This window comes from Macrobrachium rosenbergii, chromosome 58, assembly GCF_040412425.1.
Source record: "Macrobrachium rosenbergii isolate ZJJX-2024 chromosome 58, ASM4041242v1, whole genome shotgun sequence".
In the NCBI taxonomy this organism is placed as follows: domain Eukaryota; kingdom Metazoa; phylum Arthropoda; class Malacostraca; order Decapoda; family Palaemonidae; genus Macrobrachium; species Macrobrachium rosenbergii.
Window position 1 is genome coordinate 5,371,199 of NC_089798.1, and position 25,715 is coordinate 5,396,913.

Here is a 25,715-nt window from a genome sequence, read left to right on the forward strand (position 1 = left end):
TTCACCAGCTGACACTGAATGGGAGCTAGCAATGGGTCTCTTGTGTCTGCAGAATGCGTCTGAGGTGGAGTGTTGGGTGCTGAAGGGCGCTTGTGCAATGACAGGCACTCAGGCGTAACTGGAGGAACGGGTGCTAAAGGGTGCTCAGGCAGCAATGGGCGCTCGGGAAATAGCAGCATCCGGGTGTTGCTGGTAGATCGGTTGCTCTTGGGAGCTTGAGCGCTACTGGGCGCTCGTGAGATGACGAGAAGCGCCTTGGGGCAGACGAATGCTGGCCTCACGCACAGGATACACTGGAGAAAAGCGTTCAGGGGAATCCCAGAAACTACAAGAAGGCTGCTGCAGGGGCTCCCTAAATTTCTTGTAAGGCACTGGATGGGAGCCGACCGTGTCCGCCGCGGGCCTTTTCAGTGGCCGCGATTCATCACTGAAGCGCCAGCGACGCCTATTCTCGGGGATGGAAGCCTTGGAACTTGAGGATAGTCTACTCACTTCTGTTTGGATGCCTTTCCAACGACTATCCTTTGCCACGACCTGGGAAATTGCAACAGGTCTAACTGAGGTGATGACTGCCCTTGGGCAGACCCCACCGACCTTCCTTGGGCCTCCCGTATGACTGCTCCCAGGTGTAGGGGAGTACGCCAGTGACCTTTGCCTAGGAGCATTGGCGGGACGGGTAGCTGCCACCTCCACTGACACTTCACTAACACTAGCACTTTTTTCAACTTTGTCCATAAGGTCACGCACTGAAGCACCCAACTGTGTCACAGTATCCACAATTAACCCCATTTTGACATCAAAATTACGTATGAGTTTCGACTCGAAGCTGGCAAGGGGATCGGGTTTGGAAGCAAGGGAGCCGGGTAAAGGAGTAGGCTGAATAGTCGGAGAATTGGGAACAGGTGACACAGCGGGAGCAGGTAAGTGTAAAGCAAGAATATCATCATCAGCAGAACTAACTACTGTCTCATTTTTTTCTGAGTTCATCCTAAGCCAAATGTATCTTAATCATACCCTGTCAATAAAATACAATTTCTTCAGTACCTATAGTTAAAAGTTAAGTATACCTTAGTTTAACCTGACAACTGAGCTGATTGACAGCCCTCCTAGGGCTGGCCCAAAGGATTAGATTTATTTTACGTGGCTAAGAACCAACTGGTTCCCTAGCAACGGGGCCTACAGCTTATTGTGGAATCCGAACCACATTATAACAAGAAATTAATTTCTACCACCAGAAATAAATTCCTCTAATTCTTCATTGGCCAGTCAGAGAATCGAACGCTGGCCCAGGAGAGTGCTAGCTGAGAATGATACCAACCCGTCCAATGAAGAACAACGTACTTAATAAAAAAAAAAAAAAAATTGTAGTTACGGGCACAACTTTGGAGATCCAGAACTAGTTCATCACCAGCCGCACATGTATATTAGCTGATCAAATGCTCCTGTGACAAATCTCATCCCTCACTAGAAAATTACTTACGACAAAATTACCACATTTTTTTCAGTGTTCACCTCAAGCCAAACGTTTTCCAGGCAGGGCTGGGTTGGTCAGCTAGTATATATATACATACATACATACATACATATATATATATATATATATATATATATATATATATATATATATATATATATATATATATATATATATATATATATATATATATATATATATATATATATATATATATATATATATATATATATATATATATATATATATATATATATATACACATATGTATATATACAATCAGAAAGGTACAAACGTCCTTTAATATCCAATTCACTCTACCTCGGAGTAATATATTTTCATATATGTTACGAAGGAATTTTTAATTGATAATAAGTCCACCGTCCGTGGGGTCGAACCAGCGACGGACGAGGAATCAGGACTACAGTGACACACTAACCATTCGCCACAAGAGAGGGTATAAGTAAATACCATCTCCCATCAACCCACCCGTCGAACTCAGGTGTTTTGCGTTTGGAGACGATATCCACCCACCTCTGCCATGTTGACCGTGTAGTGCGTTTTGTCGCACGTAGCCATATTATGACTATTTATCACATCACCGTGATTCATATACAATCAGAAAGCTACAAACGTCCTTTAATATCCAATTCACTCTACCTCGGAAGTAATATATTTTCATATATGTTACCGAAGGGGAATTTTAATTGATAATAAGTCCACCGTCCGTGGGGTCGAACCAGCGACGGACGAGGAATCAGGACTACAGTGACACACTAACCATTCGCCACAAGAGAGGGTATAAGTGAATACCATCTCCCATCAACCCACCCGTCGAACTCAGGTGTTTTGCGTTTGGAGACGATATCCACCCACCTCTGCCATGTTGACCGTGTAGTGCGTTTGTCGCGACGTAGCCATATTATGACTATTTATCACATCACCGTGATTCATATACAATCAGAAAGCTACAAACGTCCTTTAATATCAATTCACTCTACCTCGAAGTAATATATTTTCATATATGTTACCGAAGGGGAATTTTTAATTTTTAATGTATTCACTTATACCCTCTCTTGTGGCCGAATGGTTAGTGTGTCACTGTAGTCCTGATTCCTCGTCCGTCGCTGGTTCGACCCCACGGGACGGTGGACTTATTATCAATTAAAAATTCCCCTTCGGTAACATATATGAAAATATATTACTTCCGAGGTAGAGTGAATTGGATATTAAAGGACGTTTGTAGCTTTCTGATTGTATATGAATCACGGTGATGTGATAAATAGTCATATGTATATATATGCAGTGGGGGATTAACTTGAGTAGGAACAAGTTGCTTGATGTGTGTTATCTATGCACTCACCTTATCGTGCTTAGATGTCAGCTACCTTGGAAATAAATGTTTCTAAAATCTTGGATTTAAAATATGTGTTTTCCCTTATACATTTACTTAGGGTCTTAAAAAAAATTTATAAATTCTTCCACCTGTTATCTTGGGTAGGCTAACAGTTGAGACTTTATCTTAGGCACTTGATTTATTCTATAAGTCTGTGACTTGGACATAGAATTTTCACTTAGCCTTTAGGCATTAAAATTTTAAGTTTACTTGTCAATCTCAGGGCCTGGTTACCGTCACTTGTTGTCACTCTACAAAATTCTTAACACACCTCTCTTTCGGTGCCCCACTTCTAATTGCCCTCTCTTTCAAGAATTCCTTTATACAACGGTCTCTCTGAGCGTATGAATCATGGCCATCTATATACTGTAGTATATTTTCCAAGTTTCAGTTCTATGGGCTCCCTTTCAATTAATGTTCACGTTCACTTTCTCTTTACTATTACTTCGATGGTTCGTTACAGGTTTAAATGGCAACAAGAAGTTGACAGGCCATCTGCCTCAGGAAGGCTCTCATGGTGTTCTTATTCCAATTAACTTCTGACCTCTATTAATTGATTCACTAAAAGCACTAATCACACTTTTTTTTATGTACGAGATACACAATATTTTCTATGGGTGCCAGATGATTGGCTCTGGCACCTGTGATTGCTCAATTCATTAATGCCCTTTTCTATGGGTGCCAGATGGTCGGCTCTGGCACCTGTGATTGCTCAATTCATTAATGCCCTTTTCTATGGGTGCCAGATGGTCGGCTCTGGCACCTGTGATTGCTCAATTCATTAATGCCCTTTTCTATGGGTGCCAGATGGTCGGCTCTGGCACCTGTGATTGCTCAATTCATTAATGCCCTTTTCTATGGGTGCCAGATGGTCGGCTCTGGCACCTGTGAACCAGTGATTGCTCAATTCGTTAATGCCCTTTTTCTGTTTTCTGTCTGTCTCTGTTTTATCGGTGTGTGTGTATATATATATATATATATATATATATATATATATATATATATATATATATATATATATATATATATATATATATATATATATTTCTGACTCACGTCGGGGATCAACCCAGGTCTCTCAGGTGGAAAGCAAGGGCGTTAACCACTGGGCCACACAAGTGGTTAACGCCCTTGCTTTCCACCTGAGAGACCTGGGTTCGATCCCGACGTGAGTCAGAAATTTATTTCTGTTCCACACGTGATTGTGTGTTGATGATTTCTATCTTATTCACTCAGAAGGATAATTCGAATGAAATGTTGTCTACTGGGTCATTGCTGAGTCGGGAAGTTGGGGAAAACTGGCTGGTATGCAAGCAGTTAGCTTGCCCAGGTAATTCCTTGGGTGCAGTTGCTCTCAGGTTCCAACTTCTTTTAGACTTGTGTGGCCCAGTGGTTAACGCCTTGCTTTCCACCTGAGAGACCTGGGTTCGATCCCGACGTGAGTCAGAAATTTATTTCTGTTCCACACGTGATTGTGTGTTGATGATTTCTATCTTATTCACTCAGAAGGGATAATTCGAATGAAATGTTGTCTATTGGGTCATTGCTGAGTCGGGAAGTTGGGGAAAACTTCGCTGGTATGCAAGCAGTTAGCTTGCCCAGGTAATTCCTTGGGTGCAGTTGCTCTCAGGTTCCAACTTCTTTTAGACTTGTGTGGCCCAGTGGTTAACGCCCTTGCTTTCCACCTGAGAGACCTGGGTTCGATCCCGACGTGAGTCAGAAATTTATTTCTGTTCCACACGTGATTGTGTGTTGATGATTTCTATATATATATATATATATATATATATATATATATATATATATATATATATATATATATATATATATATATGACTTTTTATCACATCACATCACCGTGATTCATATACAATCAGTAAGCTACAAACGTCCTTTAATATCCAATTCGCTCTACCCCGGAAATAATATATTTTCATATATGTTACCAAAGGGAATTTTTAGTTGACAATAAGTTCGTCATCCCGTGGGCTCGAACCAGTGAAGGACAAGAACTCAGGACTACAGTGGACGCATTAACCCACACGGCCAGCAAGTGAGGTATAAGTGGATATCGGCTCCCATCTACAAATCCCCATCGAACTCAGGTGTTTGTATTCAGAGACGACATCCACCCACCTCTGCCATGTTGACCGTGTAGTGCGTTTGTCGCACGCAGCCATATTATGACTTTTTATCACATCACTGTGATTCACATACAATCAGTAAGCTACAAACGTCCTTTAATATCCAATTCGCTCTACCTCGCAAATAATATATTTTCATATACAGTATGTTACCGAAGGGGAATTTTTTAGTTGATAATAAGTTCATCGTCCCATGGGCTCGAACCAGCGAAGGACAAAAACTCAGGAATACAGTGGACGCATTAACCCACAAGGCCAGCAAGTGAGGTATAATTGGATATCGGCTCCCATCTACAAATCCCCGTCAAACTCAGGTGTTTGTATTTAGAGACAATATCCACCCACCTTTGCCATGTTGACCGTGTAGTGCGTTTGTCGCAAGCAGCCATATTATGACTTTTTATCACATCACCGTGATTCATATACCATCAGTAAGCTACAAACGTCCTTTAATAACCAATTCGCTCTACCTAGGAAATAATATATTTTCATATTTGTTACCGAAGGGGAATTTTTTAGTTGATAATAAGTTCGTCGTCCCGTGGGCTCGAACCAGCGAAGGGCAAGAACTCAGGACTACAGTGGACGCATTAACCCACAAGACCAGCAAGTGAGGTATAAGTGGATATCGGCTCCCATCTACAAATCCCCGTCAAACTCAGGTGTTTGTTTTTAGAGACGATATCCACCCACCTCTGCCATGTTGACCGTGTAGTGTGTTTGTCGCACGCAGCCATATTATGACTTTTTATCACATCACCGTGATTCACATACAATCAGTAAGCTACAAACGTCCTTTAATAACTAATTCGCTCTACCTCGGAAATAATATATTTTCATATATGTTACCGAAGGAGAATTTTTTAGTTGATAATAAGTTCGTTGTCCCGTGGGCTCGAACCAGCGAAGGACAAGAACTCAGGACTACAGTGGACGCATTAACCCACAAGGCCAGCAAGTGAGGTATAAGTGGATATCGGCTCCCATCTACAAATCCCCGTCGAACTCAGGTGTTTGTATTTAGAGACGATATCCACCCACCTTAGCCATGTTGACCGTGTAGTGTGTTTGTTGCACGCAGCCATATCATGACTTTTTATCACATCACCGTGATTCATATACAATCAGTAAGCTACAAACGTCCTTTAATATCCAATTCCCTCTACCTCGGAAATAATATATTTTCATATACAGTATGTTACCGAAGGGGAATTTTTTAGTTGATAATAAGTTTGTCGTCCCGTGGGCTCGAACCAGCAAAAGGACAAGAACTCAGGACTACAGTGGACGCATTAACCCACACGGCCAGCAAGTGAGGTATAAGTGGATATCGGCTCCCATCTACAAATCCCCGTCGAACTCAGGTGTTTGTATTTAGAGACGATATCCACCCACCTTAGCCATGTTGACCGTGTAGTGCGTTTGTTGCACGCAGCCATATTATGACTTTTTATCACATCACCGTGATTCATATACAATCAGTAAGCTACAAACGTCCTTTAATATCCAATTTGCTCTACCTCGGAAATAAAATATTTTCATATATGATACCGAAGGGGAATTTTTTAGTTGATAATAAGTTCGTCGTCCCGTGGGCTCGAACCAGCGAAGGACAAGAACTCAGGACTACAGTAGACGCATTAACCCATACGGCCAGCAAGTGAGGTATAAGTGGATATCGGCTCCCATCTACAAATCCCCATCGAACTCAGGTGTTTTTATTTAGAGACGATATCCACCAACATCTGCCATGTTGACCGTGTAGTGCGTTTGTCGCTTGCAGCCATATTATGACATTTTATCACATCACCCTGATTCATATACAATCAGTAAGCTACAAACGTCCTTTAACGCTTAATGGATGTACCATATGTCGACTAAAATTGTTTGTCGTATGCCAAGTGGACGTAGCATACATCGACTGAAAATGCTTTTTTTAAATATTCGCGGAAAAATAATTATAGGCCTAGTTTGCGGAAGGTTTCAAATCACGCCCTTGAGGGATGCTGGGAGTTCACGGATCAAGCTGTTGTTTTGTTTATAAGCGTCACCCAGACGCCGCATGCGCCAATTCCTTCTTCTCGCACCAGATAGCATCAGCGCCGGACCTTCTTGGGAGTGATTTTTTGACGCAATCGTGTTTTGCAGAACTTTGGCGAGTGTTTGCGTATTCGTGCTGCAACAGGACGTTTGCAGAGATGTCACAAAGCCGTCAGGACCATGAAAGGCGCATGCTGCCTGTCGGTAGTGAGAGTGTGAGGTGAGTTTTAGACTGGGATGCTGGAGAAGGACCCAGCAGCCAAAGTGACCCAGCTTCTCAGCGCCGTGTTGTTCGCCCGCGTGTGACCGAATCCGACCCAGGACCACATCCCGTGCCTTTTACGACCCCTAGGAAGCATCGGGGTGTCCTGAGGGGCATCCGAAAACATTTGGGAAGCCTCCAACAAAAGGACATAGACGAATACTTGTCGGAGCTCGATCGAGAGCAGGTGGGAAGTCCTGATTTTGGTGGCAGCTGGTCATCCAGCGATGAGGACATCACGCCTGATGTCAGTGATGATGAGTATTTGCCCCCAATGTCCGTACGGGATCCACAGGAGGAAAGTGAATTAGAATTTAGTGGTTTTAGTGCATATGAGGGAGAGTCTGAGTTGGAGGAGGAGGATGCCCCGATTGTGGCTGGTGGGGACGAGACCGAAAGTGATGGCGAAAGTGAAGGAGACGGCCCAGCTGGGAGTGTGGGAGTGCGAAGACGTGCCCGTGCGCGAGCGCAGACCCGCAGAAGATCGCAACGTCGCGGCAGCTCGGGTGAAGGCCATTCGTCCGAAAGTGATGAGGGGTGGTTGGAGGACTCCACCCCACCTAACATGCACTTATTCACGGCAGTACCTGGACTGACCGTCCCTGTGCCTCTCACTACACTGGGGTTCATTCAGCTTTTCCTGACGCGGGAATTGCTGGAATTCCTTGTTGCGGAGACGGCAGATTACACTCGGTACTGCCGTGAGGAACTGCAGACGATGTTGTCGTATTGCTGGCGGGGCTGCAACCTCACGGACATGGCGCATTTTTTGGGGCTCCACATTTTTTTTGGAATGATGCCTGCTGCCGACGTCAGGCAATATTGGAGGCGGAATTTTTTTTAAGTACGCCCAATGTGCCCGGCATTATGCCCCGTGATAGTTTCCTGGCGATGGACAGGTATTTCAACGCCTTCAACCGAAGGGCTATACCCCGGAATAACCCCGACCGCCTCATCTTAGTCCGCCCAGTGTTGGAGTTCATTCGTGAACGGTGCCAGACTCTCGTGGTTCCTTCCAAGAACCTTTCTTTGGATGAGGGTATGATGCCATACAAAGGGCGTCTAAGTATAAAAGTGTACAACCACAAGAAGCCAAAGAAATATGGTGTAAATTTATTTTTCATTACGGAAGCCAACACTGTATACGTCGTGGACTTCTTGGTGTATTCTGGGGTCTTCTCCACGCTGCGTGGCACTGTCTTCGGTCTTGTGAATCGTTTCCGTAACCAGGGATACCACCTGTTTATGGATAATTATTATAATTCGGTATCCCTGGCCCAGGAACTGTATGAAGCAGGTGTGCACGTCAGTGGTACCCTTCGGTTGGTGCGTGGGGCCCCGAATGTCCTCAAGAGGTTTGCTAGCCAGCCGCAACATCTGGCAAGAGGAGCGACAGAGTGGCGGCGGAAGGGAGATGTCTTCGTCATCTGTTGGAAGGGGGTCCGACTCGTGCCCATGGTTACGACGAGTCATGAACCCATCCAAGAAGAGGTCATTCAGCGGAAGTAGATACGTCGCCAGGGTCGAGTTACATATGAGGAGTTTCGTGTCCAGCGCCCTACTGTCATCGGGCACTACAACAGGCACATGGGAGGAGTTGATCTCTTTGATCAACTCATCCAGTATTATCCCTTCGACAGGAGAACCAGGAGGTGGACACAGAAGCTCATCAAATACCTCCTTCAGTTGGCCCTCCAGAATGCCTACATCCTTTACTGTGGGTATAATTCGGACGCCGGAGGTTGACCCACATCCAGTTTCTTGAGGTGGCTGGGAATGCCCTCATAAAACTTCAACCCAGAGGAGTGGCCTTCCAACGCCGCCCCCCTGCCCCGAGCTCCAGCTCTGCCCCGAGGGGAAAGGGCAGATGTCGCTAGGTGGGCCAACCTCAGAATTCCTGATCCTGCCGACGTCACCCCTGCTGCCGCCGACCTTGATGATCCCGCCGCCTTTGAAGATGCTGCCGCCCTGGATGATGCCGCCGCCCCTGGTGATGCTGCCACTCTCCCTTGCATTCCAGTGTCCCGTCGGGTAGTCGACCCTGTGTGTCGGCTGCAGCCAGATCACACACTGGAGCTCATAGAAGGGCGCAAACAGAAACGGTGCCGGGTGTGCCATATGAATGGCAGAAGGAGAGACAGCCGGTACGTCTGTCGCACCTGCAAGGTAGCACTTTGCAGGTTCGAGGAGTGTAGCCGTAAGAACCACACTGCGGTTATACTGGAGTGCGCCTACCCGAGCGACACCGGAGGGCGCAGCGAAAGCACGTGCGCGCCCATCAGCAGTAAGGGCGCGTCTCCCTCCTCCGCTTGTGCCTCGTCATGTCGGGAGGAAAAAATGCAAGACTCTTCAATGGAGGAGGGAGAAAACAAGAACAGAACGAAGAGTCAGGATTACGAGTGAGTATTCTGTATTGAATTTATTTTTAGTTTTATATTTATTACAAGTTTTTATATATCTGTATTCATTGGTGTTTTGTATATTATTTTGTTTTATGCAAAAACAAAGTTTTTCACAACCATTCCTTTTAGTTATGTATTCGTAGCAAAGTAAAAACAATATAATATATATAAGTGTATGTATGAATGTGTATATATATATATATATATATATATATATATATATATATATATATATATATATATATATATATATATATATATATATATATATATATATATATATATATATATATATATATATATATATATATATATATATATATATATATATATATATATATATATATATATATATATATATATATATATATATATATATTTACTTGGGTCTTTTTGGGTAAGCAAAAAATCTAATATTCTGGTGATATTCAATCCTTTACCTTCATTTTGCAACAAACGGAAAGTCTCTAGCACAATATTTCGATTTATGGTGAATTTTTTAAAAAAACTTTTTCCTTCGCTCCGCGCGCGCGGACTCTGCTGAAAATCCTGGCATTTCTTGAGTCAGCTTGCCGTAATTTTTTCGCTGTTTTATATTATTCATTACATAAAGTGTTATACATCAAAATGTGCGCAATTTCATGTAGAATACAACAAAAAATAAATCATTCTTTTAGCTCTTCACAGTTTTGTAATATTTTCATTTAAATCACGATAACTGACAAAATTTTAACATTCGGTCAACTTTGACTCGACCGAAATGCTCAAAAAACGCAACCGTAGGCCAAAATTCTTACATTCTAGTAACAATCTATCATTTACCTTTATTCTGCAACAAATGGAAAGTCTCTAGCACAAAATTTCTATTTTTGGTGAATTTTTGAAAAAACTTTTTCCTTATGCTCCATGACTCCGCTGAAAATCCTGTCATTTCTTGAGTCAACTTGCCGTAATTTTTTTGCCATTTTATATTATTCGTTACATAAAGTGTTATACATCAAAATGTGCGGAAATTCATGTAGAATACAACAAAAAATAAACCATTCTTTTAGCTCTTCACAGTTTTGTAATATTTTCATTTAAATCACGATAACTGACAAAATTTTAACATTCGGTCAACTTTGACTTGACCAAATGCTCAAAAAACGCAAACCGTGAGGCCAAAATTCTTACATTCTAGTAACAATCAATCATTTACCTTTATTCTGCAACAAATGGAAAGTCTCTAGCACAAAATTTCTATTTTTGGTGAATTTTTGAAAAAACTTTTTCCTTCGCTCCGCGCGCACGGACTCTGCTGAAAATCCTGTCATTTCTTGAGTCAACTTGCCGTAATTTTTTCACCGTTTTATATTATTTGTTACATAAAGTGTTATACATCAAAATGTGCGCAATTTCATGTAGAATACAACAATAAATAAATCATTCTTTTAGCTCTTCACAGTTTTGTAATATTTTCATTTAAATCACGATAACTGACAAAATTTTAACATTCGGTCAACTTTGACTCGACCGAAATGCTCGAAAAACGCAACCGTAGGCCAAAATTCTTACATTCTAGTAACAATCAATCATTTACCTTTATTCTGCAACAAACGGAAAGTCTCTAGCACAAAATTTCTATTTTTGGTGAATTTTTGAAAAAACTCTTTCCTTATACCACCGCACGGACTCCGCTGAAAATCCTGTCATTTCTTGAGTCAACTTGCCGTAATTTTTTCGCCGTTTTATATTATTCGTTACATAAAGTGTTATACATCAAAATGTGTGCAATTTCATGTAGAATACAACAAAAAATAAATCATTCTTTTAGCTCTTCACAGTTTTGTAATATTTTCATATAAATAACGATAAATAGAAAAAAATCAACCTTCGGTCAACTTTAACTCGATCGAAATGGTTCAAAAATGCAATTGTAAGCTAAAAAACTTACAGTCTAGTAATATCCAATCAATTTCCTTCATTCTGAAACAATTGGAAAGTCTCTAGCACAATATTTCGATTTTTGGTGAATTTTTGAAAAAAAGGATTTTGACAAAGGAAAAATCTATTTCTGGAGAGGGGCCCGTGTCACCCGGTGAAATAGTCCATTCAACACTTATTTCTAGGTAATTCCGTTGCTAGATACCAGAGAAAGCTAAATGAAATGCTGGAGTTACTACCCCCAGAGCGAGCTCCACTAGATGGAGTCGTGTATGGAAAAGGGTGAACTACAAAACACGGAACCTTATCCTATAGAGATTCCCAATGTCAAAAGTCCCAACGAGAGAGGTGCCGATACAAGCCCATGCACTACTCGCGGACTGTATACAAGGCAACACTAGCCGCATTCCATGTTAGCACCCACCTCACTAGAATGAAGTTTATCAAGGGAGGGAGAGAATGAAAAACAGGGGTGGGTCACCGGGTGACACGGGCCCCTCTCCAGAAATAGATTTTTCCTTTGTCAAAATCCTTTTCCTGGATCGGGGTCCCGTGTCACCCAGTGAAATAATAACAGAGAAATAAACATCATTCTTATGCTATTAAAGACTTAAATAGAAACGTTGAAAACTAGGAGAATTCTACCCTGAACATTAGTAAGGTCCTCTAAGTTCATGTAATGAAAATAATGTAAGTGGTCACCGTCTAAGATCATGAGCTTAGAATAGCACCTGAATAGGCTTGTATTAAGAAAATACTTCCTGCCTAATAGCAGAAACAATGACAGTGCCCCCCCCTTTTTTTAAAGGAGAGGACCTGAAAAAATTGCGAGGTCCTGTCTAAAAATCCTGCAAGGAGAAAACTGGACACAGAAACAGACCTTGTAAAAGGGGAGTACTTTCCAAGGTGACCACCGAAAATGAGGACCTTCAATTGTAGATAGAAAGTTAGGGTGAGGAATTCACAACACTACCCCTGATGAGGGGAAACCAAACTGATTGGTTCCGCCAGACAGGGCAGACAGTACAGGAAAACTAACACTAGAAGCTAAGCTGATTAAAAATTTTTGGGACTTCCTTAACAAGGAAAGGTAAGAACAAGATGATTGTTGGTTACCGAAGCTAACTCCGATACATTACTCAAAGACCAGGAAACCGAATGTGGACGGAGTACTGTTCTTAGACGAACACAGACCTTAGGGATGAAAGTTAAGAGCCTGTGAGTCTGGTTCCAACAAAACACTTTCCTCGAGGCCAATGCGGCCACATCAGTACTGTAGCTTCGAAAACTATGTGAAGAGTGCTAGTTACTTAACTGCAGAACCATACTGCAGTGGAGTAGGATCCCTTAACTGATTTCAGGAAAACAGTAATAACAGGACCAATATCAGTTTCCTCCTAAGCTGTAAGATTCACAAAGACCACAAAGCCAGGACATCAGAGTTTGAGGGGGCTGACGCAGGCTGAGTTTATACCAGACGGGACAGCTTGATAGTTTGTGGCTGAATTGAGTTGCAAACAGACCTACTTCCAGGCCCAGGAAAAGGTCACAAGACTACCTGAATGACGCTCCGTCTAAGGACTATTCCGACACCAGGGGGGAGGCCCTGGATAGGGAAAAAGCAGTGACCTTTTGGACCCCTACGAGAAGGGTGGTAGACAGAGGCACCTGCGTCTGTTGGTTGTGGAGAAGAATGAACCATAACCTGAACGAAGCAATTCGAGTCCAAAACCACTTGTTTATGCAGCGCACTATTGCTGTTTTGATCAGAACCAGCCTAAAAGGAAACCTCTTGGGGGGAAGAAGTTTCCCAAGGACAGGAAGACTGTCACCGCCCTCCAAAGTGTTGATATGGAACTGCCGGAACGTGACCGACTAAGTACCATGTACTTCATTGGGCCAAAAAATATCCACCTCACCCGCCCAGAGAGGTGACGGTGTGGAATACTGAGGCCGGAGGGGAAAGCTGGAGAGGAACTGACTTCGGTAAGCACTTGATAGTTGTGCAAGGCCGGAGGCCACTATTCAAGCAGGAGGAATCAGGGAGACACGTCCCTGACTCCGCCATACCCCGGTCATAAACTCCAGCTTTGACTTCAAAAGGAGAACCGTCACTGAAGCAAACTGGAGAAAACCCAAGACCTTTTCTTAGGCACGGCGAGAGGTATGCTTGAGATGATGAAATGATAGGACGTCCTTGCTATCTCTTTCCGCTTCCACTGGATTCATAACTACGGAAGGCTACCCTCCTGAATCAGGTGGGATTCCTTCCTGGTTACTTAGAAGCCCAAAGACTCTAGAAACCGATTATAATGACCGGCGCCCTCAGGCAATTCCCGACGCTGGGTGCCCAAATGAGCCAGGCAATTAGATATGCAGCTAGCATAGCCTCCTAATACCGGAGCTGTTGAACTACGGTATTGTTCAAACTGGCAAAGACTCTGGAGCCGCATTGAGGAGGGCATGAACCTGAAGGGGCACGCCTGCTCCCGAGTCTGAATCCCAAGAAGGGATAGGACCTTTCTGCAATCAAGATGTGAAAGGAAGTGTCGGAAAGGTCTATAGAGGTGGTTACGGCTCCACGGCGCAGTAGGATCCGAACCCACAAGACTGTAAGCAACCGAGACTTGCTGCATGAATAAGGAAAACAACGGGACACGCCGGAAAAATTTTCCGGTGGAAGGGAACTTCCTTGGCAGACTGAAAAAGCCTGACAGGCCATTCACAAAGACCCCAGAACTCTGGCCGGAGGCTGATTGAACCTGATTGGGGGGAACAACAGTCCAGCTCCACCCCAGGCCCTGATAACTATACTCTGGGCCCAGGAACTGAAGTTCCAGTGGCCCCAAAAATGGTACAGCCTCCCACCCACATGAGAAATACTACAGGGAGGAGGCTTGATTGCCTCCCGTGAAGCGAATGCCTTCCCAATTTCTCGGAGAGGAGTAGGATGCTTCCCTGCTCCTATGATAACCCCGAGGGTCAGAGCCTCTGGCCAAATGTCTAGTGAAAATTCTTTCCTTAGGTTTTTCGTATGAAGCAAAGAAAACTCCAGCGGAGGCACGTGGGGGAGGCAGAGACACACGGGGGTGTTACAAGGGGCTGATGTGTTGGCTGAACCCGCACACATCGAGGTGGAGGCTGGGAGTGAGAGCTGACGGCTGTCTAGGGGCAGAGACCTGAAGAGCCTGCACCACCGCCTGAGCAGGGGGGCTCTTGAACTACATGAACTTCTTGCCGGACTTGGGACAGGTCCCGGCAAGATCAGACCGTTTCTGCTCGTAGGGTAGACACCCATGAGAACGGAGGCTCTGGGTAACATTAGTAGCCCCAGACGGGCCGTAACAACGCCCACCTGGGGAAAAGATTAATTCTCCAGGTGAAACTGTTCATAAGATTTTTCAGCTCAAGGCGGAACAGGCAAGCCTGACTCACACCCTGTTTCAGCTTCCAAAAACCGACTCCGGAAGCTTAGGGAGCTGTACGCTGAATAAATTAGAAGCGTAGTCCGGGGTTAGAAGATTCACTGTGAATGTATCTGTGATATCTGTCTCCCGGAAATGCCTCAGCGATACATTTTCAAAACAAGCCTGTTGATAAGAGGGGCTACATTCGGAGCACAAGGGGTAAGAAACAGGGCTCTCAAAGAGAGCATGGCAAGACCCCACAGCTGGCGTGAACTTGGAATTCTCCGTCTGCCACTCCGTTAGAGTTCTCAGGGAGACGATGTGTCCAGCCCCTAGCTGAGGGCTCACTTATGGATCCTGCCAGACAGACGCCATGCTCGTTCTGGCAGTCTGGTAAAACCCGGATAAGAGGATACCAGACCGGAAGGGAAGAAATGCCCTTCCACCAACCTCCGTGTGTCCACACCCCCGACAGGAGGGTGCCTTCATGCTGGGAAGCATAAAGGGAAGGCGCCAAGATTCCCCAGACTGGAGGGGAAAAGAGGTGGAGGTATCCGGAACGATAGCATTTCGGAACGGAGCAGGACTTAACAGGAGATCCATTGACAATGAGTCTTGAGATTAATCTCTTGGGATTTAAGCTCCTGGGAAAGGGAAGGCACGGACCATGAGGTAGATAGTTAGTTTAATAGGTTGACAATGACCCTCAAATCGAGCTCCTTATAAGGAGACCCATAAAAGAGTTTTCAACAAAGGAAGGAGGGGGTAACCGCCTTGCTTTGCTTGGGCCGTGTCCCTTTCCAGAAGACGAGGCCAAACTCGTAGATGGCACCGGATTAGAGATCCGAGACGTCCTCGAGGGGGCCCCGGAGTGGGTCTTCTTGGTTTAAAAAAGGGTCTTCTTTTTTGTCTTTGTCTCTCTTTTTTTACTGACTTCACCTTAGGGACGGTAGACCAGGAACCATCGAAAAGGGATGAGAAGCTAACGAATCCCCTAAAGGAAAAGTTTGCCTCACCTAATTCCGAGCTAAGCGGAAAAGGTTTGCCTCAATTATTCCCCACCTACTTATCGCTCCGGGACGATGTTCACAGGTCCGAGAACGAGACAGAAGGTCATAACGTCTTCAGAAAACTCTCCGTAAACAATTAACTTGAAGCGAAGAGTTACGAGACTTGCGGCCGGCCTCCAGGAGGGGGAAAAAATAGGACCCCAGACACCGGAGGAACAACTATTAATAAGTTATATAAGACGGAGTTTGGCAAAGGAAAAACCGATAGGTGTATATGAAACCTACCAATTTACCGAGAATCTCGCCCGGAAACGGAGTTTGGCGGAGGAAATCGATAGGCGTATATGAAACCTACCGATCCACCGAGAATCTCGCCCGGAGAGAGCCCAAACACCGAAAGATTAACTATTAATAAGCCACAAGAGGCGGAGAACCGATAGGTTTATATGAAACCTACCGAATTAACGAGAATCCCGCCCGGAGACGGAGTTTGGCGGAGTGAAATCGATAGGCGTATATGTGAAACCTACCGATTTATCGCCAAAAGAGCGACTATTAATAAGCCACATGAGGCGGAGCTTGACGGAGGCAAAACCGACAGGTGTATATGAAACCTATGGATTAATCAGGTAGCCTGCTCGGGAGAGCATAGTGTACAACGCAATCTGCCGGGTGCCAAACGACTAATAATAAGCCAAAGGAGGCGGCGTTTGGCGGAGATAAAACCGACTGGTGTAAATAAAACCTACGGATTCATCAAGTAGCCTGCTCGGAGAGAGCATAGCGTACTTTACAACCTTCCGAGTCAAGAATAAGTCACATGAGGCGGAGTTTGGCGGAGACGAAACCGACAGGTATATATAAAACCTACGGGTTCATCAAGAAGTCTGCTCGGGAGAGCATAGCGTACTTCATAACCTTCCGTGCCAAACTATAATCCAAAACAGACTGCGCACCGGAATGGGAGCTATAGACTCCGTGATCGCTGGTTTGTTGCAGGATAGCGGAGCATTCCTGCACTTGACAAAACCAGCCAAAAACGTATGAGAAAAGGGCATGCTGGAACGGATGCGGAGCAGAGTACCATAGCAGCCACTAGCCTAGTCAGACCAGGAAAACCCCGGAGAAAACCGGAGAGAAAACCGGGCTAACAGGACAAAACTCATAGACATAAAAACAGAGTCAACGGAACATTCGAAGCGATCATGTTTGAACAAAATGTGGGAAGGTTATGAACTGTTCGGAAGTGGGCGCACTCCGAGCCAAGAGAGGAAAACCCGGAGGAGGATATCCTGAACGGTGATAGCGGTGGGGGGAATAAACGCCGACCGCTAAACACTAAAACCGCGCCGTGGCAGTAAGCAAGGAGAGCGCCCAACAAGATAACGAAACACCGAACAGGTAGTAGCAAAAGGAGGGGGAACGCCGAAAGTAAATAAAGCAGAAGACAGTTAGGTGGAAAACGCTAACTGGCCTCGTATGAGATCCCAACAGTGAGGTGCGAACATGTAGGAAGCACCACGAAGGGAAATAGTCGACGTAAAAGGAAGGGGGAAGGATAGGCCAGGAGGTTGGTAACCCAAAGCAGCGACCAGGGGTGGGAAAGCACTCCCCGGGCGCCCAGAGATTCTCATAGATCCCCTCACTGTGTAAGCTGTGTTGCACGACAAGAGCGAGAGAAAAGGAGAGGAAGGGCAAAAACCTCTACGGCCAGGAGAGCAATGAAAGATAAAAGGAGTGTGAACAGGAGTGGGGAGAGCACTCCCGGTCACCTCCAGGTCCAGGTGGAGTGCCAACTCAGACACACCGAGGGACAATCAATCAATGCAGAGGGAGGGGATGTAGGCTACAACATAAAATAAGGATAAATTGCTCTCAAACCTTGGAAAGTTAACAAACCTTGAAAACAAACCAAGGGGAGAGAGACAGCAAAGGATAAAAGGGAGAGAAGGGGACTCTCAATACCACAAAATAATATATATATAGTCGGTAAAAGAAGTGTGAACAGGAGTGGGAGAGCACTCCCGGTCACCACTGGTAAGCAACCCAAAGAAGGATTGAACTAGGACAGGCTACGCAGGTAAACCCTCGCTATTCCAGCTTAACTTATTAGGAACATTAGCCTAAGTGAAAAGCCGAAACAGGAGAGAGGGTGGACGTAGGCAATATATCCAAGCCAAAACCAAACAAAGGGAAGCACCAGACATAAAACACATATGTACAGAACGAGATCACCGACATGAAACTCATACGTACAGATCGAGATCATCCCCTCCTTAACGATTTTTCCCCAAAGGGAAAAAGTGTTACAGCCAACCCCTAGGCTAACCTAACTGAGGCGATGTAAAGGAAGGAAGCCTAGGAGAGGGGTAAAGGCTAACTAATAACTCAAAAAATTCATAATAAAACAAAAATTGTCTATAAGGTACATGTAGGAGGATAGGCAGGCCCAACACAACATGGACGTGAAGGGACATGACCGACCTCCAGTTAAATGAAAGTACCCCAAAATTAACAAAATTCAAAAGCATCCAAGCACAAGGTCAAAAAAATAAAATGTACCCATGAAAATCATGTTCCCATACACTTAGAGAAGTGAGTCTAAAACAAGGCAAAATAAAGCCAAAATAAGAAGCGAATAGGCCCGAGGGGGAACCACGTAGCCTAAACAGCAAGATAGCACTTGACCAGGAAGGGAACACAAAATTCACAAAATAAACAAAATTATAAAAACAAAGTAAAAACAAAGTAAAAACTGCAACAGTACCAATGAAAATAAGATCCCCAAAGGCTAAGAGAAGTGAGAGACAAAAATAAAGCATAATGAGGCCATGATAATAAGCGAATGGGCTCGAGGGGGAAGCTCGTAGCCTAAACGCTCAACAACACTTCTCGTAATGAGGCCACGATAAAAAGCGAATGGGCCCGAGGGGGTAGCTCATAGCCTAAACGCTAAACATTACTCTCATAATGAAGCCATGATAAAAGGCGAATGGGCCCGAGTGGGTAGCTCGTAGCCTAAACGCTAAACATCACTCCCGTAATAAAAATCACTCTCGTAAAAGGGTACAGAACAAACATAAAATTAATCAAACCCACTAAAGTTAGGGATCATTAATGGTAAAATATCCCAAATAAAAAGGGATACAAATAAAAAACACAAAACAAACATGCCGACCCAAGACCAAGAGAGGTCAAGAGACGACGTGAGAGGAGATCGAGACGGGCATTATAAATCCCTTTAATTATTAAACTAAAGGAAAATAAGGAGCCTCAATCGCCTAAAAACAATAAAACACTGGTACTCAAGTAACTGAAGAAGAACCTTGCGAGGATGCCATAAAAATCCAAAATAGAGCACAAAATCCAAAATAGAGCACAAAATAACAGGATCTGCGAAATTACGTGTGGGACTTTTGGGAATTGGGAATCTCTAAAAAACGTGCTAAAATGGAATCTAGTGGAGCTCGCTCTGAGAGTAGTAACTCCAGCAGTGTTGCCTTGTATACAGTTACCTAGAAATAAGTAGTGCATGGGCTTGTATCGGCACCTCTCATTTTGTGATAATGGGACTTTTGACATTGGGAATCTCTATAGGATAAGGTTCTCATTAGTGTTTTTTACAGCGTTTGTACACCCTTTTTTTTTTCCATACATATTCCACTCCATCTAGTGGAGCTAAACTCTGAGAAAAAGGTAAAAATCCAGCATTTCATTTAGCTTTCTGGTATCTAGCAACGGAATTACCTAAATAAGTGCTGAATGGACTATTTCACCGGGTGACACGGGACCCGTGTGCTCGATCCAGAAAAACATTTTTTAGCAAGTGATCGGCTCCATCTACAAATCCCCTTTCCACGATCATTGTTTGTATTTAGAGATGATATCCACCCAACTCTGCCATGTTGACCGTGTTACATGCAGCCATATTATGACTTTTTTATCGCATCATTTTGTGATAATATTTTCTCTATCCAATTGCTTTAATCGTTTTACAATCTGTTATATGTATGTTACCAAATTCATCGCAATTTAGTGTACAATACAGGTAAAAAAATTAACTCATTACATTAACCCACACGGCCAGCAAGTGAGGTATGAGTGGATTTTGTTTACAGAGATTTGTATACAATTATATATGAGTTTTTTTTTTATCACATCATATATTCTAATATTTATATATGATAATATTTTTTCATTTCCAAAGGGGAATGATGATTGCATACTAAACTTCAGGCAATGAGGACTACAGAAAAACCCAGGCCAGCAAAATGAACTACAAATTAATCTGTTTGTAAACTGAAACCAGTGTTTGTCTGTGATTTTTTAAAAACTTTTTTTCAGTAAGCAAGATGATTTCCTTATCAAATTTTATGCATTTTTGTATTTGTAATTTATACAGATGAGCAAAATCATGCAATGGAGATTGATCATGAGCAAGGCACTATAGCACCTGAACTGTCCATGATAACGCCTTTGAAAATAGGGCTCACCATCACTTTAAGGTTTAATATCAAATTCTTCCAGGCCCTTTTCCCATGCTTCCGCCAATCCAGAGGAGGAGGAGGAGGAGGAGGAGGAGGAGGAGGAGGAGGAGGAGGAGGAGGAGGAGGAGGAGGAGGAGGAGGAGGAGGAGGAGGAGGAGGAGGAGGAGGAGGAGGAGGAGGAGGAGGAGGAGGAGGAGGAGGAGGAGGAGGAGGAGGAGGAGGAGGAGGAGGAGGAGGAGGAGGAGGAGGAAGCATGGCAGTGCTTCACTGACCTCCTGCAACAACAGGTTTCTCCAATCTTTCACACACATGTCAAGGATTGAGGTGAGGCAAACATTGCCAAAGGGAGAGGAGCAGACGCCAGAACAGCTACAGTAGGAACAAGATGAATATTAATGGTTAGCCAAAGTGATGGGGTCTGCTGAGACTGGTGCTGGCACGGAACTTTCAGCCTAAGTCATATATTCTAGGGAGGCATACAGGAAAGGATCTCTTGGGATGCCAAGAGAAGGCCATGACGACACCAACAGGACCTTCTTTGACTTTTTCCTCCTCAACCAATACTTGTTCCAATGGACTGGCAACCCTGGGACACTCCACATGGCTCAGAGACATTGTACACTCCTGAAAGCAGCACAAAAAGGACGGGGGTCCTACATATAGGCAAAATGAATCTGGCATACACTCATTTATGTCCTGAACCTGTGTTTAAAGAGCATTCTTTAGGTATAATAGTCTGAACAGCAAGGGAGCTGAAGAAAAAAGTGGATGATGTTTATTGAGTGAATAGAATTTCCCCTTTCCCTCACTCACTTGCCACTGCCACTAGTTAAATGCCTTGTTACAAAGCTTCAGTGACCAAACCAGCCAAAGTTATATGAATATAAAAAAAATTGTATATGTATTCTCATAGGAACATAATTTGGTTTGTGCTTACATATGGACATGCAGGTAAGTCTGTGAATGAAAAGCTATCAAATTTATACTGTAACTTATCTATAGCACACTTTAATTACTGTCCATGTCAGTAAATAAATGTTACAAATAAATAACTACAAACATCATCCCTGAAATCCATTTATGATAGAGTATTACTTTTAACAAAATATCTTGAACATTCCTAACTGTACCAGGATATTTTTAAAAGAAGCATTACTGACATACCTTAAGTCATTTTCTTTATGGGATAATTCAGTTAGATGAAGAAGAACTTCCGATCTCAAAAACGTCTCTTTCTCTTCAAGATGCGTGTACTCCTTGCTTAACAATGCCACATCTCTGGCTACTTTACCATAGAGCTCTTTTATACTGGCCAATTTACCAGCGTTCTTTTTCTTTTGTATTGATTCCATCATTAACCTGTAAATAAAAAGATATGTACTGCAACTGGGTTCTTTTCAAGTATGTGAGGAAAGACATTATATATTTTCAGTAAAAATCCTTCCCTCCCTCACACAATATTTATACATTTACCTTTATCCAAAAGTAGAACATAGTGTACTGGAAAAATTAATTTTTATAATAAAATAAGATTTTATATATACTTACCAAGTAATTACGTAGCTACAGTTTCTACTTTAAACGGCAGCTTAAGAACTGAAAATTCACAATGGCGCTCTTTTGTTTTGGTGTAGATAAGTGCCCCACCCACTTTCAGGGAAGAAAGGTACAATGTAGCTAAAGAGCTCAGTTCGTTTATGCTGTAAGTCCATGTGAGGGGAGGAGGGACAGGCTCTGTTCATGTGATTACTTGGTAAGTATATATACAGTAAACCTCGTATTCGTGGTCTCACGATTCCCGGATTTCTCTATGGAACATATGTACGCATTATTTGCTGAAAATTCGCCCATTCACAGTATTTTTCACTGAGAAATATTCACTAATTACTGTATTTTCATCTCATTTTCATGACTAAATGCACTTTTTGTGATAAAGTTATTAAAATACTCAGGTAGTGCTCAAGTTACGATAATTCACCTTACAATAATTCGATTTTGCAATGGGGTAAGCAATTAATACCGATACGACAATATTTATAGAATATTTTTAAATTTCGCGTGGGCGCAGGCAGCAGCGTACAATCAGGCAGCGAGAGAGACCAAATTACAATAGACCAACTTCTTTTCCTCCATCTCTTTATCCTATCTTCTAGTTAAAAAAAGTAAAAGAGAATGATGACAGTATTGTTAGTAACGTTATACTCTTGCATAAATGCATACAGCCATAAACAACCAAATGAAAAACTTGTTTTACTTATCACCGAATCGGATACCAACAGCTGTTTTGCTTGTATTTCAACCATTGTACGGTATTACACAATTACTGTAGTTATAGTACAAATGAAGTTAAGTAGAATAGGACTGATATATTTTTACATCATACCGTTATTCACTATGGATAAAAGATCGGCAAGGAAATATACTGCTAAATTTAAGCTGCAATTTGTAGCTGAAGCTGAGAAAACAATGTTCAAGCTCCTAATGACTATACTGCAAATTATCGTGCATTGGCAACATGGATGAAACTCGACCGTAATTAAAATGGGAGAGAAAGTATTTTAATCAAAACTACTGGCCATGAAAGAACACATTACAGCTATTTTTACGCTTGTATTATGATGAAATCAAAAGAAAATAGCGAACGGAATCCTGATTTTTTTACACAAAACAAATGCCCCCAAACAGCCAATGTCATCTATTAACGAAAAAAATAGCTAACGGAATCCTGATTTTTTTACAATAAACAAATGTCCCCAAACGGCCAATGTCATCTATTAACGAAAAAATAGCTAAGTTAATTTCACAACGAGACGTATTTAAGCTATATTTTGACTTAAAAACACTTCGTATAATGAAAAATAACCTTGCCCCATATAAATAAAGTATATAGAGATTCATTTACGCTAACTAGAAGCAAGAAAAACACTGAACTGGGTTAAATAAAGCCAAGTAAACTTACTGTGTAATCCATTTCCAAACCAAAACATTGACTGCTATGATTGCAATACAAAAGCAATATAAGAATATATATATACAATATTACTGGATACAGTGAATTAAGGCATAACATTTTAAAAGACCCATGGAAAAGTTGCATATTTGTTATGTTGATCTTTGTATAATACGATATGTGAATATCAAATACAGTACAGTACAATGTAGGCTAGGCTACCGTATATGTATACGATATACCATAGCATAGGCTAAGCTAATCCTTGTTTGTTATTCAATTTCTCTTTGTATTGAATTATCATCAGTCACTCTGAATGAACCTCCAGAATTAGCTGATATTAATAATCACTAAACCGTATATGTATACTATAGAGTATACTTTATAGTGTAGGTTAGGCTACCATATATGTATACATGGTACTGAATACCCTAGTGTAGGCTAGGCTATATTCGAGATACATTTTTTCCAACAAACGATGGGTTTTTTGAAATCTAACCCCCTCATAAGTAGGATAATATCCATATAAGCATTTTTGTTTTTTTTTTGTGTGTGTGTTTGAACTATCAAAATAGGCAGTTCTAAGTGTTATTAGAAGGGTTCTAAGTATTCACGGGTGTGTGTGTGTGTGTGTGTGGTACGCATCCCCCGCGGATATGGGGGGTTTACTATAAAACCTTATTTTATTATAAAAATGTCATTTCTGGGCTCGACCTGTGTCACCCAGTGAAATGGTTCCATTAGCACTCATTTCTAGGCATGCTAATATTGGGATGACGACGCGGTCACGTGATGACGCCTAGTGGGTAAGCGGATGGGCAACCTTTATTGCGGCTTACCCAATTTGGGAATTTGAAAATAGAGAGATCTATTGGACGAAGGCCTGTGATAGTGGAATCCGCTCACCCCTAGTGCATACCGACACCGTTTAATGGTGTTCTATCCGGGGGTAGTAACCCCGGCATAGTGGATAGCTTTTTTCTCTGGTATATTTAGCAATATTTATGCCTAGAAATGAGTGCTAATGGAACCATTTCACTGGGTGACACAGGTCTTCCCCCAGAAATAGATTTTTCCTTTGTCAAAATCCCTTTTTTATATATGACACTTACCAAGTAATTACATAGCTGAATCCCACGTTGATAGGAGGTGGGAAGAATGGACATGTGCTACTCCAAAAACATTATAAAGAAATGCATTTTGAAATAGAAAAGAAAAGCTAGCATTGTGGTAATGCTCGTTGTAACCTTGCCTGGGGAGACAACAAGAGCAGGAAGATACTGACTCTAGGTTGTTGCTCATCTCGACCCGTAGGGACATGACCAGTTATGCCAGGATTGTCCCTACTTCAGTGGGAGCTTTGTGGTCAGGGAGTGCTTCTATGACTCGACAAAGCTTAAACACAGCCATTGCCCTTGCCCTGGGTGAAAAATAGACGTTGACTAACCTACGACCATAAAATTATATTACCTGTACACCATTTAAAAAATATATACTGTATTACCCATCCATTAAAAAAGGGATTTTGACAAAGGAAAATCTATTTCTGGAGAGGGGACCGTGTCACCCGTGAAAAAGTCCATTCAGCACTTATTTCTAGGTAATTCCGTTGCTAGATACCAGAGAAAGCTAAATGAAATGCTGGAGTTACTACCCCCAGAGCGAGCTCCATTAGATGGAGTCGTGTATGGAAAAGGGTGAACTATAAAAACACGGAACCTTATCCTATAGAGATCCCAAAGTCAAAAGTCCCACAGAGAGGTGCCGTTTAAACCCATGCACCACTCAAGGACAGTACACAAATCACCGCTAGTCGCATTCCATGAAAGCATCACCCTACCAGAATGATGTTTACTATGGGGGGGACACGACACATGACAGAGGTGGGTCACGGGTGACACGGTCCCCTCTCCAGAAATAGATTTTTCTTCACAAAATCCCTTTTCTGGATCGGGTCCCGTGTCAGCCGGTGAAAAATTAACAGAGAAATAAATATCATTCTTAAACTGCAAGAGATAACAAAATGTATGGGGAACAGAAGACCAAAGGTCCACCAAAAAATTTTTAATTGCTAGCAATAATAACAATAATGTACAAATGAAACTGATGGGAGCTTAAAATTAACATGACAATATAAAAAATATACTTAAACAAAATAACTATACAAAATTGAAAACATAATAACATAAATGTGTCATTTAGACTAATATACAGATAACA

At 42.6% G+C, this 25,715-nt stretch overlaps 1 protein-coding gene across 6 annotated transcripts in view; it reads right to left on the reverse strand.

Moving 5' to 3' along the window:
* Positions 1-25,715, reverse strand: part of LOC136837212 (uncharacterized) — a 189,832-nt gene that overhangs the window by 73,530 nt on the left and 90,587 nt on the right. For all 6 annotated transcript variants that reach the window (XM_067101889.1, XM_067101886.1, XM_067101888.1 and 3 more), the window contains exon 2: positions 21,710-21,904. In XM_067101889.1, coding sequence (XP_066957990.1) covers positions 21,710-21,900 — 191 coding nt within the window. In that variant the 5' untranslated portion in view covers positions 21,901-21,904. The remainder of the gene's footprint in view (positions 1-21,709; positions 21,905-25,715) is intronic.